The following is a 13464-nucleotide window of genomic DNA, read 5'->3' on the forward strand; positions in this document are numbered from 1 at the left end:
TTTTCAAATCTGAATAATATTAAGATCTGATATTACATTAATACAATTTTGTTATCATGAAAAAATTAATGATTAATTGCCTTTAGTTAGCGAGAAGATCATCTTGTAGAAGATTTTATTTTTAGCTCAAAATAATTTATCTTTAGCATGAATTAATTCAATTAATCATCAATATTAAAATAATTTTTGAAGACTTTTTAATATCTATTATTGACTTTTTAATATTTGAATCAAATAATTTCTTTTAAAACATTTTATCTAATTATCAAAAAAGAGAAAAGAGACAATATAAAATCTAACATAATGATTAATGATAACAATACATAATGAACCAATAATAAATATTTAAACTATTATACTTTTCAACAATGTATAACATATGACTATATTTTTTTATGTTATTGATCAATATATATATATATATATACATTGTATTATTTTTGCTATCAAATATTTTATATACCAATTTTGAACTTTGAAAAAATAGGCTTCTAAATAGTATTATTTTCATTTCATTTAAATATTTATTCTTTAAAATATAATATTCAATAATATTTGAAAATTTTTTCATTCATATGTCTTATTGTTAAAAGATTAATAAAATTATACTAAATAAAATCTTAATTTTTTTTTTAAATAATATCTTTTCATATAGATAGCTTTTTATGTTTCAAATTAAATATAATTCAGTTTGAATTATATTTGATACATACACTTAAACTATATATACTGCAAGAAATAATCACTACAATCTTGAGTGATTATGAATAATATGAACATATGAAATAATATCTTAAAAATCTTTATAGGAACATATTTTCATCTTTAAAGTTTTGAATTAATTAGTATGATCATTTATAGAATTACAAGATATATCAGATTTATCACCTTTAAACTTTGTTACTGTACATTCATTTAATATTTTAGTATGGTCATAGCTATTAAACTTTCTTGAGTGTAATGTACTAGAAATATTAATTTCATCTATTGCTAAAATATTTGAATTATCTAAAATTCTATTATTTTCTAAATTTACATTTTTTTCAGAATTATCTGTTCTAAACGTATTGTTTAGACTATGATCAAATGTTTTGAGATCATTCTGAATACTTTTAATAATTTCGGTATTATTTTCATATCGTCGTAGTATATTATTTTCGTTTTCATACCTACGATGTATTGAACCAGAATCTAGACGTTTTCTAAATGTTTCATCATATGATTGTTGATCCTCTATTCGTCTAGAAAGTCCACTGTCATAACAATGATCTGATTCTATGTAGTGATTTAAATTATCTATTTCATAAGCACGTTTTGTTAATTGGCCTTCAAATCCAGCTCTTGCAGCTAAATGAAGATAATTGTCATCTCCAATTGGAGCTTGCCTATAATAATAATAATGTTTTAGATATTTTATATTATATATTAAGTATATTATATTATATTATGTATACTATTTATACTATATTTATACTATATATTAAGTATAATTCAATTATATATGAGATTGTAGTTAAAAAATATATTAGTTTATTTTAATTAACTTACTTGCTTCCATATTTAGTATCACGTGCTAATCTCCTAAAATAAGCTCTATGCTCGTGCTGTAAAGCATATGCAGCTTCTCTTAATGCAGTTAAAGTTTTAAAACAAGATGGCACATCTTCTATAGGAGATCCACCACCTGGTATAATACACATATCATTAGCTCCATAAACAGCTTGACATTCACATGCACTCATTAAAGTTTCGAGACGTGGCATATTTGTAAATATTAGAGAATGTATTCGTTGCAAATCTCGATCTGGATCTAAAACCATACGCAATCCAGCTTCTACTCCCGGTGATACTTCACTACATCCTGGAGCAATTTCTGCTATTGCTTTACAACTATAAGCAATATTTATTAATAAATTTGAAAAATATATCAATTAAAATAATGCTAAATAACATACCAAAGCCAATGGCCATTAATATATGCACTTGGATGATATTTTTCTAATCGATTACTATTTGTACGACAAATTTTTGTTAAAATATCAATCCATTCTTTTTCTTCTACACAATTTCCTGCTTGAACATACAATGCCCTCTGTGATTGAATAATTTGAAATATATTTTTCATTTTAAAAGAATCTTCGTGAAGTTTTTCAACTGCCAATATTTCTTCAAGTGGTATTTTACATAAAGGTTCCTTGCCTATGAAATATGTCAAATATATAATTCTTTAAAATTATAAGATTAATTTTAAAAATATTCTTGGAAATCAATCTATTATTTAAAAAGATATAGAATATAAAATTTATTTATATACCTTTTGTTTTTGAATAAGACAAATCCTGTGTAGTAAGTTTAAAATATCTTTGTTTAAAATTTTTCCGACCAAAGCGTTTTCTACCTTGTGCCCTTTTAATCATTACTCTGTAATTAAATAACAATAATGATAATATATATTTGTAGAATTTTAAAATTAAAAATAAGGTATTATTACAAACCTCTTCTTACAATCAGCAGTATGCATGAAGAGAAAATATATTCTATTATAAATGCTTTTTATTATTATATTTATTTATAATTATATTTATTTATGAATAAAACTATTTTAATTTAATTTATTAAATTTAATATTTAATAATAAAGAAGTATGTAATATAATATAATTATAATTAAATAAAATATTTTTAAATTTTAATTTATTATAATCATTGCAATTATTTAAAACCCAATGTAAACGAGCAAGTTCAATTGCGTGATATTGCGGGAATATTTTTTGATAGCTATTACTTCACAAATCGCCATGGATCTGGCCGTTTGTCTACAGTTTTTTGTTTAAATTCAGAATTATTAAATGTGCAAAAAATAACTATATAATAATAATTTTATATATTTTTTATAATATATAATAATAGTTTTAATTTGTTCGTCTACATTGACGAGCTTGTTGTTTATTTATTATAATAATTATTATGAAATAAAAAAAAATAGAAATATAATAAAGATACATTAATATAATATGCTAATATAATTATTAGACATACCCTTCTTTTAATACAATTGGTTGTTCTTGTTGAGTACTTGTTCGTTGTTTTGCAATATTACTATTACTACTAGTTGATATTAATTCTAAAAATTGTTTAACTGCTTGTATGTGCTTTTCTGTATAAAATTCTCTGAAAAAGTAATATTTATATAATATACATAATCTATTTATTTATAAACCAAGTTTCAAAATAATATTTATTTCTGTATACCTGTACACACATTCCATATATTCTTCTTTACAAACACTACCTGCTCCTCCTCTACAACTTACTAAATTTCCTAGACTTTGAATTGTTTTAGAAATTAATGTTAAAGTTCTATTAGTCTGAGAATCCTAAAATAAATAATAATGTATTTTAATTTCATATATATATATCTATAAATTATCAATATTATTTTTTTTTTCAACATTAGCCTTACAATTTGTTCAGTAGTAATATCAAATAATCTTGGACCCAATATTGCAGGAGCAAAAAATCGTAAAAAAATAAATCCACTGATGACTGAATATCTTACTTCTTTATTTTTTGGAAAATGTGTTGCTGCAAGTTCTTTTAAGCACCAAAACATTTCACACATTAATGATGGACATCGTACGCCAGATGTTGTAATAGCAATAAATACTCTCTCAACATATTCCTATTAAATCACATAAGTATATAGTTAAAGTATTCAACATAATAATAAGATTGCATGCAAATATTTCTTTAAATTTTGCATACCTTTAAATTTGTTAAATTAGTTTGAATTGTATTTGCATCTTTTACTCTTGTTGGATCTATTTCACATGATTTTTTCTCTAAAAAAACTTGTTTCATAGCTGGTCGAAGAGTACTATGTAAATAATGGAGACCTGCTAATCTCATACCTTCATCCATCATCTTACTTACTAATGTATTGCCACGAAATATTGTTGTTGGATCACTTTAATAAAAATCACAATTACATGTATAAATAATATTTAATAATACACACACACACGCGCGCGCGCGCGCGCGCACGCACGCATATACACACAATCATTATATTACAAATTTTCATAATAATTATTCTGCATATATCATAATAAATACATAATTTAAAAATAACATTATTTACTTACGTTAATTTAGAAATTTCATGACTAGCTAAAGCTCTCATTACAGAAACCAATTGACCATAATGTACTAATACCCTAACTAATGGTTGAGCTGCTTCCATTTTACTTGATACAATTTCTCCCAAAATATAAACGGCAGAAGATGTTATTGGTTGAATATTGACACTTTGTAACAACAAATTTCTAAGTCTATCATACATTGCTGATGGAAAAACATGATCAGCTGTATAATGTATTTTTAACCGCAGAGATCCTAAACCTGGAAGTACGCCAGGTGACGTGGAACTATTTGAAATTTTATTTGGACGATGTTTTACTGCTCTAGGTTGTAAAAAATACCTATTAGTAATAAAACATGATGACAATTAAATTTATTTTTTATAAATTTTTATATGCCAATAGAAATATTAATAATAATTCCTTTCAATTTTATTATATTATAATATTTTTAAATAATTTAAAATATTTGAAAAATATAGAAATTACCATGCAGTTGTTGAATTAGTTGATTGTTTTTGTAGGCCTCTTAAAGTAACTCTAACTTCACCAAGAAAAGCTGGCTGTTCTCCCATTCCTGAAGATGCATGCCATAAACCTACAATTACTTCATTCACTTCTCCATGTTCAAGAGAATAATGAGAAATATCTTTTTCTTTAGATTCTGTTATTTCTGGCTACAAATAAAATTTCATATAAATAAATCAAGTAATTATATAAGAAATATTGTTTTATATAAATCAAAATTTTATATAAAACATAATTTGACTATAATGATATATAAATATTTTTTAAATTAGTTTATTTAATTTTACCTCAAAAATAAATGTTTCATTAAAATATGGAGATACTGTTTTTTTTTTAATTTTTGTGCGTTTTAATACTTGTTTGCCATTACTATAGATGACTGTAACAATTGCAAATGGATCACAGCCACCATTTTTAATAGTTAATTCACTACATTCTATCACCCTATAAAAATCAATCATAATTATCTATTAGAAATATATTTTTAATATTTTGTAAAATGATTTATTTTATTTCAAAAATTAAATAATGTATGTGTGTGTGTGTGTGTAAATAATATTTATATATTCAATATAATACTATTTTATAATTGTTTTATAATTCATTTATATTGATTTTATAATTATTTATTAAATTAAATTACCTTACTGTAAGCTTAGATTGAGCATGTCCAATTTGAGATTGAAGAGAGATTTCCAAATGTGCTTTACCTTGCACCTCAGAATCAGCATCAACTGGTCTTAATGGAAACCAATGTTCCTTATTATGATATGTTGTCAAATCTTCTCTTTTTATTGCTACTTTACCCAAAATTTTATCTTGTTTTAAATGTCTATCACGATCATAAACATAAATCCCAAGATAACGAAATTTTCTAGGCACTTCGAATTGAAATTCTTCTCCAAAAAATGGACTATATTAAAAAAAAGAAACATTTTATGTATTTACATTTTAGAATATTATAGTATAAGAATATATAATAGCTTATAATATAAATAAAATTAAAAATTAAAAATTACTTGAGAGTTCTTTCCATTGTTGTTGTTCTAAATATTTCTTCTTGATCAAGAGATAATACACAATATACATCTCTTGCACCAGGAGATCCATGATTTCTGCTTTGTAAATTTTTTACCTCACCTAAATGCAATTCATTAAACTCTTTTATAAATAAATATTTAATATTTATAAAAAAATTATATTAATTAACTAATTTTTCACTTACAAATTAAATGGAATTTTGCATTTTATCCCATAAAAACAAAAAATATAAACTACTGAAATATCAAAAATCTTTTTTTATAAAATTGATTTATAAGAATCTCATAAAATTAACAATAATTAATGAGAAAATATTTTAACTAATTAAATATTAATAAATTTAAAATGTTTTAATAACATTTTAATAAATAATAATCAAATTTATAAAAAATATTTAATTGGAAAAGTATTGAATTTTTTTAATAATATTTAATTTATATATTTTATAGTATAAATTATAGTTTTATATTTTATTTTAAAAATTATATAAAATTTAAAAAAATATAAATAAATTATTAACAAGATTATTAATTATAGATTAAAAAGATATATAAAAAAAATCTAATACAAAAAATATTATTTTTGTATTCATAAAATTTATACTGTCATACTAATGTATATAAAACTATGTCAGAAGCAAAACAAATTCTTGATACATTTATGATTAAAGTAATAAAAGAAAGAAACATGTAATTATTAATTATGACAAATTTAATTAAAATTAAATAATAATTTTCTATTATACTAATGAAAATAATCAATTCTTTTTAGTATTAACTAACAAGAAGCATATATTTGTATAGAGACAACGATGCGTAGGAGTCGAAAATGTACGCTTACGTGTTGATCACGTAAAATTTAGCATAAATATCACTCTCATAAAATTGTATAATAAATTTGTCAAATATATATAAGAAATCATAAAATGACTTATAAAATAGCATTTTCCATTTAAATAATAAAATCAAAGAAATCAAATTTAGTGACATCCTAAATGAATCCCAAACAAGTAGCACGCGTATAAGAACACATTGCATTTTTTTTAAATAACAACATTTTGTGATATTAACACATCATATAATTTTTGGAAGTTTCACGTTCTTAATAAACGATGTTTTTAATAAATTTTCGTACCAATTTTTATCTTTAATCTTTCTTCAACGCGAACTAGGCGCGTCTCTTCGGCCATGTTACCTCCATGACACTACTGAGTGAGTACATGAACAGAATACAAGGCGGTACGTTCATTCTGTGAATGGATTTTAAACAGGACCGTATTAAGTTATATATGCACCCAATCTTAAATAATATGTATAATATGGATTTTTGAAAAAATTTAATAACGTTTGATTTATAATTAATTAAAACAGAAATAAGAATATAAATATAAATTATAATTATATATAATTTTGTTATTAATTCATCAATTATTTAAAATAATTTCAAGTATTTATTTATAATTATTTTCTCGTAAAAATAATAAATATGAAATAACAATAAAATGAATGTCTGTAATACTTTAATAATAAAATATAAATCAATATAATAATAATATATAATATATATAATAAATATAAATCAATATTTAATAATAAAATATAAAATATAAATATAAATCAATACATTGTATTATATTACATTATATTTTTTTTGCTCTCACAATGAATGAATTTAATTATTAGAATTTTATTTATATATCTTATTTATAAACATTATTGTATATATATAATATATTTAAATCATAATTACTGAATGAAATATAATGAATATTTAATAATTTAAAATCATTATTATTGAAAAATCATTAAATACAAATTAAATCATAAATATTTAATGATTATTAATATATATATAATTATATGTATCTTTATATATAATATACAATATCTTATATCTTTTTCATAATAATGATTCTATAGCAAAATTAAAATTAAATATTTTATATTTTTTATAAAAATATACAAATATTACAATATGGATATAATTGAGGCTTCATGCTATTTAATATTATTTGCTAAATTTAGTTACTTATATTAAAATATAGTAAATTTAGTAATTTAGGTTAAAATATTTTATTATACTATAAATTTAATCTACAAAATAGTTCACAAAATAGATTTTGATATTTTTAATTTTGATTAAAAATGTCATATTGTTTTAAATAATAATAAAATTTTTCCAATTTTTACTTTTGAATTATGAATAACAAAAAAAAATGTATAAATAAAATGAGAGTGAAAAATAAAAAATGAATGAATGAATGAACAAATTAAGAAATGAAAAAATGAAAGAATGAATGAATAAATCAATGAAATCAATGAAAAAAGAAATTAAAAACAAATAAGTAAATAAATAAATGTACATATAAATGGATAAACAACATGAAAATTATGAAATGAAAAAAAACCGAATTCCATAATATTAGTAAAAGGATAATACATTTACATACTAATAAAATCACGTATACGTTTTATGAATATTAGAATTGTGATATTAGTTTTGATTGTAAATGTATTTTTTGGATAATATTCATATATATCAGAAAATAAAATTATTAATCCTATGATTTCCTGTCCTTCTCATCACATTATTCTTAACTATCTATATTCTATCTTTATTTCAATGCGTTAAGTTTGTCTGCCTGTCGTAGAATGAGAACAAACTTCTATGTTGAAGTATAGTTAACTATACTCATGTAAATGGTGAGCCACTTCCTGATGGCGCAATAGCCCGTTTCCTCTCCTCTGCGTTTCTCTTTACTCCTCACTCTTTGTAGAACTATATTGGCTTTCCCTTATTCTTTCATATCATTCTTCTTTTTTTAAGTCTTTTTTACTAATGTTTCGTTATTTTATTATTATCATTATATAATCATAATAATCATAATGAGATTAAATATATATATATATATATATATATATGTAAAAAGTAAAAAACTTTTATAATGAATTAATCCTTTCTATCCGTGTATTTTTTTATGAATAAAATGAAGAATGATATATTCTTAAAATAATACATATATATTTATATATATTGTGAAATTTATATATATATAAATTTCATAATTTAACGATTAGAAAAATATTCAATTAGAAAAATAAATAATGATAATTAATGTTAGTAAATGGAGAAATTAATATTCAATATATAATTTCAATATAATAAAAATGATAATAATTTAAATCTATGAATGATTTTATTACTATACATAACGAATGATTATTATATTGTAATTATATAAAAAAATGAAATATTTTCTGTGATATATGATTATTTTTTTTACTATTTTTATAAATAATTTTTTTATAAATAAAATTCAAAAGAAAAGAAAAAGAGAATGATATTAAAATAGAATGATAATATTCAAAGAGACATAAAAATAAAAATGATCTTATCACAATACAATAAGATCTTAATTATTCAAATTTCTACTTTATCAAATTATCAATTTAATTATATTTTAATTTTAATTATAACATAAATTATATAGATGTATAATGTTCGCATAAAAATATTTCTGCATTATTTGAATTTATATTAAAATTTATCATGTCTATTAATTCATTTATATAAAAATTCTATTTAATCAATCAATAAATAATATATTATCATCAATTTATTTATTTTGTTTACAAACTTTCTTCTAATTAATATAATATATGTATAAAATATATGTATATGTATTATATGTAAATATATATGTATAAAATTATATATATAAACATATATATATATATACACACATATATATATCTATTAGTTTATAACATCATTCAAAATTAAAATATATTTTTGATTTTAATTTAAATACATAATATTTAATTTAAATAATTTTAATTTAAATTGAACATTTTATAATAATTCATCATATCATTGATTGTTGATAAAAATAATAGAATAATCTAATTTCATTATTTATAAATACGAAAAAAATTTACTACAATATGTAATACATATGCAATATGCAATTATATAATTATATAATAAAATAAGAATTATATAGTTATATTATAGTAATACATATAACTATTATATATATAACTATATATATATACTTATATTTTGGTAATTCTTGTTATTTTTGATTTCTACAAAGATTAATGTTATTAAACCAATAATAAATAAAAGAATCATTTTATCATTACTAGTATATGATTTTTGAAAATTTTTGAAAATCAATTTTTATATAAATTTAAAAAAGAAAAATTTCTATAATTTTCGAAAAAGATGTTTGACTATTTTTACAATGTTCATATCACAATATTAATGAGATAAAATCAATTTTCAAATTACAATTAAATAATTTAATTTTCCAAACATTACATATTGAAATATTCATAAATATATTAACATAGATTTAAATAAAAAATTCAATAACTCAAGCAGGTTTTATTATAATTTATCTTTTTATTCTTTACTTAATATCACATATTTTTTAAATTTGTTTATTAAGTATCGATTTATGTTTAAGTTATAGAGAAGATATATATATATATATATATATATAATCTTGCATTTAAAAATATTAATTATTTTGCAGAAAAAAATACAGAAATAATAAAAAATTGTATTTAAACATTAAAAAAAATTAATTTTTTTTGAAGTATTAACAATTCTTTGTACATAGTATCTATTAGTTAGTATAGTACTAGTATTAAACTACTTAAAAAATATATAAATATATATTGCTAAAAGATGATAACAAATAATTTTTTTTAAAAAATTAAAAAAAAACAGAATTTTAATATTTGATGAGTACATAATAAGTATATAATTTTATTAAAATAAACATTTTTTTATAAATAATAATATAGTAGGTAAAAAGTAGGTAATGATTTATTAAAATCTGCTTTATCAAATTTTCGGATAATTTTATATTTATTTGTATCTTTAATATTTAGTTCACATTTATATTTTTAATATTTAAATCTTGTTTAATAATTATCAATAAAAAATTAATTAAAAATTAATACAATAATAGATCTATTCCAAAATATATTTAATTATCTTTTTTTTCAAATCTTCGTTATAAATATAAATATATAAAAATATAGAAAATAGAAAAGAGTATTATTTAAAAAACATAAAACAACATTTTAAATTTTTATATTTTTTTTTTTCAAAACATCTAATAGAATTAACTGAATTTTATTTTAAAGATACAATAACAAATAATTTTATTGCGAAGATTGATCTATTTTAGCAAATTAAAAAAAATTCAATGAAATCAATGTTATAATATTGATATATAAAATGTTATTAATTTATTTAAATTTTCGAAAGTAGAAAACTATAATTTTTGAAATTAATATTGAGATAAATAAATATGTGTATATTTCGATTTTGTTTTTTAATAGATAGTGTAATGAAATAATTAAATAACAGTTGAAATATTATATATAATATAATTATATATATATATATATATATCTGACAATGATCATGGAGTTAGAGAATTTAGAAATGTACAATTAGTACAAAAAACAAAAATTAATACACAAAAATGTCAATTAGTGTACATTCTTCAAAAATGATTTAAATTCAAAAATTACATTCTCTTTATTATTTAAATTTTCAGTTGTCAAGTCAATTAAATAATAAAAAGATTCTAAAAGATTCTTCTTACATAAGTTATTTTGAATATGATTTATATTGATTGACTTCTGAATTCTCCAATAATATCCGTAAATTTTAGTAAAAGTAATTATCAGTCAATTTACTTACATGTAAGTACATGTATCACTTTCATATTTGAAATAATATCAATTACGTATTTTTATACATAATTTATTATATGTCTTTTATTATGTTCAAAAATAGATTAGATTTTTGATACGTGTATACATTAAGAATTCTTAAAATTTTTTAAAAAAATTAAGAATTCTTATTTATTGTTTTTTTAATTATTAATTCTTTTTTTAATTTTTATTTATTATTCAATATAATCAAAAATTTATGTTTATGATATAAAAAATTATTTTTTGTCTTTTTTATTTTATAAATAATTAAATAAATAAAAAAAAACTTATTTCTTCTTTATATAAATTAAAAATAGATGATTTTTTTAATGTATAGAAATTGATAGATAAGTAGTTGTTAATTCTTCATATTATCATTATTTCTTATATATAGTGACAAAAAATTTATTTCTATACATATAATTTAGCATAAATGTCTCATTTTAAATTCTGATGCCACATAATACGTATAATATACTATACTAATATATATAATATAATCTACTATCCATGATTTCAGTTATTCATTACATTGAAATATTACAAAGAATTATTATTACGTATTCATGTAAATAGATACATAATAAATTAATATAATTTTTAATTATTTTACTTTACTAACAAATATAATAATAAAAAAAAAAGATTTTAAAAAACTTTAAAAATAAAATAATTAAAAAAATAATCCGAATTTTTAATATTATATATTTTTAAATATTTCATATTTTAAATATTTCGAGAACTATATTTGTCAAAGAATTAAAAAAATTATTTTAATATTTAAACTTTCATATTATAATATTATAATATTATAATATTATAAAAAATTGTATTAATATTGCATTAAAAATTATATAATTGCTTTTAAAAAGTTAATCTTTGTATAATCTCTATATTTTTCTACAAAGTTATTAATATTGCATATTAGTATTGTATTATATTATTTCTTATATGAAATGAATTTTGTAAGAATATATTTTTTTCATAATATTATGTTCTTAAAAAATATTTTATTATATTTAGATAAAATAAATATCTTATACATATCAATATCTTATAGTATAGATGTACTAATAATACAGAATTGTATAGACTTTTATAAATTTTTTTGATCTATATTTATTTATAATTTTTTATCATTTAATTTTTCAATTACCATTAACGCTGAAATATTATTCTGTGATAAATCGATACACAATGATATAAAAATGGTAAGCAAATTGTTCCCATGAAATTTAAATTGTCAAAAGTAAAAATAAAATAATCATGTGGAGAATATGATACGGTAGAAAGAATAAGTAAAGAGGGAATAGCTTGAATTCATTAGTGGGAAGCAAACATGTGTATCATGAAGTCTGATATTGAAGAGTGGGAAAAAATAATAATAGTAATAAGTTATAATAATAAAATATATAATAATAAAAGTTAGAAATGGAAATAGAGAAATAGCAAGTTTTATTGTATTGTATTATATTAATGATCTTTTAGCTTACTCAAAAAATACAATGAATAAATAAATAAAACATTTGTTTCCTCATCTCTATTTCAATTCTATTACTATTATTTTTTTCTTACTTTTCCAATGCTCAGATTTTTCATCAAGCAACTTTAAATGGAACTTGAAAATTAATGATGAGTTATCTATCGAGATAATTGTATACATGTATATAAATAAAATATATAATAGATAATTTATATATGTGGAAATATATTATTAAGAATATCATTAATTTTCGCATGATGTGATTAAGCCATATTGAATCTAATCTTTTAAAAAAAAGTTATAAATATAAAACTTTATGTAATTTCACAATATTGCATACTATAATATCTTATGTCTTGATTTTATATGAGATCAAAACTAGATAATTTGAAATATGAATTTTAATTAAAAGATAAAATATTTTAAATTATAAGTAAAAAAATTATATAAAAAATTGTTATTTGTAATAGTGAATAATCAAAAGATAAAATTTGTTTTATGATTGAAATTATTTCTTAACAATATCGAACTGTTTT

At 19.2% G+C, this 13464-nt stretch overlaps 1 protein-coding gene across 5 annotated transcripts; it reads right to left on the reverse strand.

Annotated features, from left to right (window-relative positions):
* Positions 1–778: 778 nt before the first annotated feature.
* LOC122719218 (ras GTPase-activating protein 3) lies at positions 779–11471 on the reverse strand. Of its 5 annotated transcripts, none has more exons than XM_043944859.1 (16): positions 8399–8445; positions 5892–5943; positions 5686–5806; positions 5310–5579; positions 4954–5110; positions 4628–4815; positions 4145–4480; positions 3765–3966; positions 3463–3681; positions 3252–3376; positions 3039–3170; positions 2496–2537; positions 2315–2421; positions 1956–2199; positions 1549–1890; positions 779–1385 (listed from the first exon to the last, which is right to left on the reverse strand). In XM_043944859.1, the coding sequence occupies exons 3-16, from the start codon at positions 5700–5702 to the stop codon at positions 839–841; spliced, it is 2928 nt and encodes a 975-aa protein (XP_043800794.1). In that variant the 5' UTR covers positions 5703–5806; positions 5892–5943; positions 8399–8445; the 3' UTR covers positions 779–838. The 5 variants fall into 5 exon arrangements, with proteins under 5 accessions (XP_043800794.1, XP_043800795.1, XP_043800792.1 ...); XM_043944860.1 differs by lacking the exon at positions 8399–8445 and adding an exon at positions 6842–6869; XM_043944857.1 differs by lacking the exons at positions 5892–5943; positions 8399–8445 and adding an exon at positions 11432–11471.
* Between the last annotated feature and the right edge of the window lie 1993 nt (positions 11472–13464).

Source organism: Apis laboriosa, unplaced genomic scaffold (assembly GCF_014066325.1).
Source record: "Apis laboriosa isolate Shangri-la unplaced genomic scaffold, ASM1406632v1 scaffold71_cov137, whole genome shotgun sequence".
NCBI classification, from domain to species: domain Eukaryota; kingdom Metazoa; phylum Arthropoda; class Insecta; order Hymenoptera; family Apidae; genus Apis; species Apis laboriosa.

Coding starts and splice junctions, on each gene's coding strand:
- LOC122719218 (XM_043944856.1), bottom strand. CDS start 6,896: ATGGCCGAAGAGACGCGCCTAGTTCGCGTTGAAGAAAGATTAAAGATA. Junction 5,807..6,841: donor AAGATTAAAGATAAAAATTG/GTACGAAAATTT, acceptor AATTGCATTTAG/GTGAGGTAAAAAATTTACAA. Junction 2,422..2,495: donor ACTGCTGATTGTAAGAAGAG/GTTTGTAATAAT, acceptor ATTTAATTACAG/AGTAATGATTAAAAGGGCAC.